Source organism: Ipomoea triloba, chromosome 1 (assembly GCF_003576645.1).
Source record: "Ipomoea triloba cultivar NCNSP0323 chromosome 1, ASM357664v1".
In the NCBI taxonomy this organism is placed as follows: Eukaryota; Viridiplantae; Streptophyta; class Magnoliopsida; order Solanales; family Convolvulaceae; genus Ipomoea; species Ipomoea triloba.
In genome coordinates this window covers 26136296-26144570 of record NC_044916.1, presented here as the reverse complement: position 1 = coordinate 26144570, position 8275 = coordinate 26136296, and the positions used below count along the sequence as shown (strand labels likewise).

The 8275-nt window shown below is 29.1% G+C and overlaps 1 protein-coding gene across 1 annotated transcript; it reads right to left on the bottom strand.

The window, feature by feature from the left end:
• Window positions 1-231: 231 nt before the first annotated feature.
• Window positions 232-1371, bottom strand: LOC115998132 (protein LIGHT-DEPENDENT SHORT HYPOCOTYLS 10-like). Its single transcript, XM_031237619.1, has one exon. The coding sequence runs from the start codon at window positions 1210-1212 to the stop codon at window positions 676-678; it is 537 nt and encodes a 178-aa protein (XP_031093479.1). The 5' UTR covers window positions 1213-1371; the 3' UTR covers window positions 232-675.
• Window positions 1372-8275: the final 6904 nt, after the last annotated feature.

The following is an 8275-nucleotide window of genomic DNA, read 5'->3' as shown; positions in this document are numbered from 1 at the left end:
TATGAAGAAAAGGACATCCCATACCTTTAGATGAGAAGAATTATAGATAACACTCTTGTCAGCTCATAGGATTGGATTTATTAATAATTTCAAGAAGCAATAATTACATTACTTGAAAACTGAATTTAAATAATTTTAGATACATTAATTAATTATAAGCCCATAAATAATATTTTTCAGGAGACATAATGGCAAGCAATAGATTGAGCAGAATCCTAAAAGAGACAAAGATTAGACAAAAGTGAACATTACATTCATAAATATATCCAAAACAAATTTATATGGGTCATACACCAAAATAAATAAATAAAAAAGAAAAATAAAATAAAACCCCAAACCAAAACCAAAACCAAAAATTATATTATATATATCTTTAATGTCCCTAAAAAAAGACCTTGCATTTTTTTATTTTTATATTTTTAGATCTTTTACAGTTTACTCACAAGAATGATAAAAGGGACAAGACATATTGACATGCAACAACATAAGTACGTACTAGGGTTTTTAAAACTCTAGTTTAGGGTTGATGTCTTGATGACATACATTAATCAAAATTAATTATAATTTATTAAAATGCCCTCTTAAATTATTGCAAATTTATTATATAAAAAAAAAAAGCAAGCATATTTGATGGTGATTTTACCATTTTGTCCCCAGAAACCCTATTCAAGAAGATTACATCTCAAATCTGGTTGGCAGCATTGTCTGTTCTTCATTAGTAGTAGTAGCAGTAGTAGTAATAGTAGTCTTCTTTTTCTTCTTCTTCTTGTATGGGATCCCTCTTGCTTTAGCCTGGGCATCTCTGACTTCCCGGAGATAGACTCGGATAGCGCCGCTGGCGAAGGGGTTGGTCTCTGGGGAGCCGCCGTTCTCCTCGAAGGCGGCTCTGAGGCGGCCAATGAGCGCGTCGAGGCTCCCCCAAGCTTGCCTGAGCGGACACGTGCATGGGCCGGCCGGTTCGGGCTGCCCGAAAAACAAGCACCCTTGCAAATGCACCTTAGTCTTTCCGAACTGGTCGAGGTAGGCCAGGAAATCTAGGACGTGGGTGTAGTCGCAGTGGGATAACGGCACCGGCGGCCGTTGGTTCCTCAGATACTGCCCGAACGTGTTCCAATCCCGCCGCTTCTGCGACTCGTACCGGCTCAGCTGAACCGGCTGCTGCTGGGGAGCTTGTCGGGATGATGATGATGATCCTTCCCCTGACGACATCATCGTATGCTACGTAGTTAACGTTCGTTGTCTGATCTTTAAGGTTTGAGATCGAAGTTTTGTCAATGGCGAAGTGGGAATTATATTGGATTTGAATGGGAATGGATGATGAGATATTAATGAAATCATGGGGGAGAGAAGATCAGAGATTAGAGATATATGAATGGGGCCAAATTAAAGAAAGTGCTTTAGGTGCCCTCTTTTTCTTCCTACACCACATTATTTTCCACCTTTAATTGTACTATTAGCATTAAGTATGGCTTTTTAGAATATAATTAAAAAATTAACAATTTTCTTAATTTAATTATGAGTTAATTCTATTTTTAGTTCTAGATTTATTGTTGACATTCCACTTTTAGTCCTTTTTTTGTTTTTTTTTTTCAAATTATCCTTCTTTGGTCCTAGTATTATTGCGGAATGACCATGTTTTGTCCTCCATCAACAAATAAATTTCGTAAAATACAAGGACATTTAGGTTTTCAATTATGATTTTTTTTTCAAAAAATAAAAATAAAAAATAGCGGGGTTAACCCATTTTATATAAAAATGATCAAAATGGTCTTGTATTTAACAATATTTCAATGATTTTGTTGACGGATCGGATGACTAAAAATGATAATACCACAATAATACTAGGACAAAAAATTGATGTTATAAAAAAAGAATGACTAAAAGTGAATTGTCACCTATAAATCTAGGAAAAAAATTAGAATTAATGTAACTCATCATTTAATTATGCTAGCATAGCTAGCATCATATCATCCCACATATATCATCAATCATTATCCAAGAGTATTAGCAAAAACAGTAACTCTGGTTGAATCCACCATCCTTAATTCCCTTAGTTAATTAGCTAGTTGGTTGAATTGGCTGGATGTAGGTAAGTAAGTAACATACACGTCTCAAAAAGTTAAAACACAGTACAAAAGTAAAACAAAATAAACCCGACAGCAAAACATAGTATTCATATGCTATTCTTTATAAAGTGATGGAATTTTGTCGTTTGATGTAAGTAACATGTATTTAAGACATAATTAAAGGTGGATTTATTAAAGTTGGACACAAAAAAAGAACGTATGACTTGTTTAGTAATGGAGAAATTTGTCTCCTTAATGACTAGTGTAATAAGTACATGACTTGCATCGTTTAAGACAAGGTTAAAAGCAAAGTTAATTATCAAATGAACATTTTACTTTCCCACAAAGATAAATATTTTACTTATTTACCATTTCCTTGTAATGGGTACGCAGTTAAAATCTTAACACACACATTATTATATTCATATTAACTATTGAGATGATGATATTCAGACAAATTTATCTGTATATTTAATTTATATCTAAATCCCACTTTATAAGTTAATGACCAAATATTGATAGTTTATATTTGATCCATCTGCTAGCTAGGATTTTTATTTTACTTTACTTTTGTTGATTTTTTAAATGATAATTATTTTATAAAATTTTAATTACTTTACTTTTGTTGATTTTTGTATATTTTATAAGAGTTTATAAAAGTCTTATATCACAAATATGTGAAATAGAATTATATATATATATATATATATATATATTAAAAAAATCTACAAATGTCACTAATATGATTTATAGTTTTATACTATTATCTTAAAACTAAACATCAATCACTAGTAGTTGACATTTGATTGCAATATAATTTACAATAATTCAATATATATAATACTCTCAACAAATGATGATGGACTAAACACGTTAAGAATTAAAGATGCAATAATATACAAAACTCTTTCTTACCATTATGTGTCTTAGGCTTTTCCATTAATTGACAAATCGTCATCGCATGGGCATTTTTTTTTTTTTTGCGGCAGTAACCCTCCTCCTTGCATGCACATGAAGACTAGAATATGACCGTGGACTAATTAGTTACACGACTCGTGATTTATTTCTATAGTAACTTTAAGACAGGGTCCTGTAAATTTAAGATTATTAGTCCGGTGAAGTTGTGATCACTTAATTTTAAAAAATAAAATAAAGTAAAAAAAAACACCTGTCTTGGGTAAAAATGGAAGCTGTTATATATTGAGGGGTCAATTTTCCCATTTGGAAAAATGGAAATTTGTTACACCGTTACACTCGATCGCAAGCAGTAACTCTGGTTGAACCCACCAGGTCACACCTATGAGTCAATCTTAAATACATCATTAAAATGATTTATGCAGTAATTAAATATAAAGAGTCATAGCCAAGGACCTTGTGGTCCAGTGGCATCAAACTCTTCATTTTATACGGGAGGTGGTGGGTTGATAGTATTCAATATATATATATATATATATATATATATAAAGAGTCATACTATATTTTCTCACTAAAATTACTTTCTAATATTCACCACTAACGCATCGTATTTTATTGTGTTATGTGAACTTAATCTTTATCAACTCTTGATGATGTACATGTCAATCAAATTAATAAGTAGTCAATAAAAATATATAAGGTTTTCAAAAATTGTATTAATAAAACCATGTCAAGAATGAATGTCAAAGATTTTTATACAAAAAAAAAATAGTATATTATCTTTAATTCTTAGGTATATTTTAATTCTATGGATATATTTCCCTCTTAATGGGTATAAAGAAGAGACTAACAATAGTAAAATCTTAGTCTGAACCCAATGGGGTAGCTCAAGTGGCAAGTGAACTCTCTTTGTGGGGAAGAATTTCGGGAGAACCCTGCGAGTTCGATTCGCACAAGTGACGATTCCCCCTGGGCCAGCTCCTGTGCCTCTCGGAGCGAACGTGGGTGGACCTGGACCGTTAAACGGACAAAGATAGACCTCGTAATGAATAAAAAAATAGTAGAATCTTAGTCCCATTTCCTTTTTTATTATTATTTTTTATTTTTTAAATTGACTCCTCCAATCATCTCCTGCATGCTATCATATTAGATTTCATCTCCTGCATGCTATCATATTATATTATCATGCTGACTAGTACTGAATCCAAAAGATTTTGATGAGTAGTCACACTTGTGTGACACAACCTCACAAATCTTAATCCGTGAGACGGGTCGAATCTATAATAGTTGTTCGTTACTTAATAGAAATCATAATTCGTTGGGAGAAGAAATTATAATATTTATTACAGAAAATTTAACACCAATTGAAAATAATTAAATTGTTACTTATAATAGATATATACTATTTAGGGTATAATTAATTGTTACTAATGATAATATTGTAATATTTACAATATTTTTCAATCACATACAATTATAAGGTTAAAAGTTGACTTGTTCAAAGTAAGCCTGAACTGAGATGAGATTCAAATCTACGGCCTTTCTTATGAAAAGTAATAATAATGTCATCAAACCATGATGTGAATTCAATAGTTTAATTATTCACATAACTAATAAAATCCACCCTTCAATTGTGTGCTTGATGGCGTTTTCACCTGACCTTCATGAAATCGGTTTACTCTAGCTAATGCCTAAATTCAAAATTCATTTATCTCAAAGGCATCAAATCACAATCTTTAAGGATAATTTAGAGTTATTTCAATGTTGATTAGCTAGGGAGCTTTTTCTACTCGACAAGAAGAGAAATGCAATTCCCATTGTGATAATTTGCTTCCAATTAAAATGTCTTGGACTTATGCTAATTTCAGAAAAAAAAAACCAAAAAAAAAAAGAAGAAGTATTATGCATATCCATATTATAAGGTAAGCTAAAAGTTTCACAAATTTTAAATGCCAATTAATGATTGTACTAAATTCATTAGCTCTATTAGTTTGTCCTCGCTTAGCTTCATTAACATATCAGCGAACCAGTTTGCTCATACTTTGGTTAGAGTAGTTGACACTTAATCTGGTCCTATGATTTTAGAGTTTTCTCTCTATCGAGTACATTTTGCATCTCATTCATTAATATATTTTCTTCCTTGTTGATTTAAAAAAAAAATTAATTTAACTAATTTTTTCAACAATAAAATTAAATCACCTCAAACAGTTCAAAAGTCAATATAATATTATCTTTTGTGACAATAAAAATAGAATTTCCTCTAGACACACATAATTGTGTAGACAGTATCACTAGCATCGCCGGCACTGCTAATGATGCTTAATGATAATATAATCCAACTGCCTTGATTCTTGTCAGTGATGTTTTTGTTTTTATTAGTAGACTTTTCTTTTTGTTTCATATTTCACATTCTTGATTTGTTATTTAATCTTTTTTGCAATGTTTATTATTTGATGCTAATTTACATGAGTTTCTTCATTAATTTTTACATTTTTTGACATTTTAAGGTTAACTGTGCAGTAACAAAGTTATATTCTTTCTAGCCATCATTAGCAACTAAGTGCGTTGTAAACGTGTGACAATCATGATATGAAATGTTAGACAAAGATAAATTACCTGTATATTCCTATGATTTAATTTTACTCGATGACCCCAATTTTCACTTTGATTAAAATATTAATCTACCAATAGAGTGATAGCTAGCTAGGTTTTCATTAAAATTGAAATTTTACGTTTCAATACTTTCTTCGTAAACATTTGTGTGAACGACCTTAAAAATGAGTTTGAGTGTTCCAAAGAGTGGAGTGTTCAATCAAGACTTTTAAATTTTAAAGACTTTAAAGTGATGGATTTTAATTGACTTTATAGACTTTTTTAGAATTGACTTTTGTAAACTTTTCAAGAATCTTTTAAATTTTCATCAACTTTGTAAGTGTCTATAAATATTCGTAGGACAAACATTTATAGACTTTTAACAAAATTTTCATATTAAAAAGTCTACAAAATTCATTAAAACTTTAAATTAAATACACTCTTACAAACATTCTATAACTTCTATTAATATATTATTTATAATTTTTTTACAAACATATATTTTTATAAATCATAAATAAATTACTGCATATTATGTCTTTTTACACTTATCAGCTAAACTTATGTCTTTAAAAAAAAATCAGCTAATTTAATAATTAATTTTACCAAACACTTTAGTTTCGATCAATTGGTTAATTTCTTAGCCTTAATTTTGATCAAAGACTATAGTGGATAAGAAGATTCCTTTCTAGCAATTAATCATTATTTAGATTTACATTTGATGAGCATTACTACAATTATTTATTTGTTTAGGAATTTATTGTACATTATCAAGAACATTTGTATTATTTTTGCGTATTTTGTTAAAAAAAAAGGTTATGTTATTCTTCTTTTGAATATTATTAAATTTTTTTCAAATTTTTCTTTGTTATTTACAAGAATGCTTTGTTTGATAACAACTTACACACTTTGAATTTTTTATTTTTTATTTTTACAATATTATAGTTGCTAGCTTTCTAAGTTTCTATAGAATAATATTATTTAAAAATCTTATAACAATAACAACAACAATAATATATTATTATTATTATAATATATTTTGTATAAGGGTATTTATATCTTTTTAAAATATATTTCATTTCTATTTCTTAGATCATCCAAACACTAGAATACCATTCATAAAGTCTATTCCTTCAACGAACCAATTAAACAATAGAATTCAATTCTTATTTTATTTTTGCTTATTATTCCATTCCTTATGGAATAACATTTCAAGTAACTTTTTGCATTTTTTAACTTTAATTTGTGGGCCCAATCAACTAAAAAAAACATTTTACTATTCTTGCCATACCTTATCTGTCAAGCCCATTGCAGAGGGTATTGTTAGTGCAGTTTACCTCTCATGTGTGGCTTGTGTGCTACTGCTTTAGGAGTCAAGTTTATCTAGTGCACACTCTCAAGTAGCGGTTGTGAGTTTCCCTCGTCACCCAAACAAAACAAAAATGTTTACCAAACGATCATGTTATGTGTATGACCAAGTTAAATAGTATTTTTTTTGAAACCAGTTAAATAGTTAAAGTTAGCCAAATAAGCTTTTTTTTTCTATATATAATTATATATACTTAGATGATTTTAGTTTCGCCGAACTAATTAATCCTAAACCCATAGGACCCCACCCCTAGAGTCACTGCAAAGATAAATCGTGAGTCACGCAATATATTCAGCCTATCGATCAAACACTATAAACTACTTTTTTTTTTTGACTAATAAGATGTTTACCAAACTCTTTCAATATTTTATAGTGGGCAAAAGGGTCAAATAGACCCATGTACTAACACTGATTGTTCATCCAGCACCATGAACTAAAATATGGTCCATCTAAGTCATTATACTCCTAATTATTTTTCATCTAGCATTTTTAGCCCATTTCTAACAAGTAACACATCTAATTTGTTGACATGGAAAAATAAAATAATAAAAAATGATGACATGTTATTTATATGAATGTTTTGGATGATTTTACCCTATTTCATTAATGAAGAAAATGATTTCTTGCAATGAAATAGGGTAGAAATCAAAGTTGTTATATAATGTTTTAATTACAGTGACTGTGTATGTATAGTGGGATATTCAAAATTGTTTGGCAATGAAATTCCATGAAAATCGATATATTAAAATTAAATATAATAACTTAAGATATTATATTGGGTAAATTTTATTATTTTTTAAAAAATAATTTAATTTTTATATAACAATTTTCATGGAATCTCATTGTCGAACGACACTGAATACCCCGCTATACATATACAGTACACTGTAGTTGAAACTTTATATAACAACTTTGATTTCTGCCCTATTTCTTTCCAAGAAATCATCCAAAAATACAATATCTTAAGTTATTCAATTATCCAAAAATCCAAAAACATTAATTTATTTTTAAAATAAAATAAAATTTACCCAATACAATATATCTTAAGTTATTATAAAAATAATTTAATTTTCGTATATCGATTTTCATGAAATCTCATTGCCGAACGATAGTGAATACCCCACTATACATACACGCATGTAGTTAAAACTTTATATAACAAATTTGATTTCTACCCTATTTCATTGCAAGAAGTTAATTTTTTTTTCATTAATGAAATATGGTAGAAATCATTCAAAACATCCATATAAATAACATGTCATCATTTTTTCTAATTTTATTTTTCCATGTCATCAAATTAGATGGGTTACTTGTTAGAAATAGGCTAAAAATG

What these genes read in the sequence shown, in the direction of transcription:
- LOC115998132 (XM_031237619.1), bottom strand. Translation starts at nt 1,212, where the DNA reads ATGATGTCGTCAGGGGAAGGATCATCATCATCATCCCGACAAGCTCCC.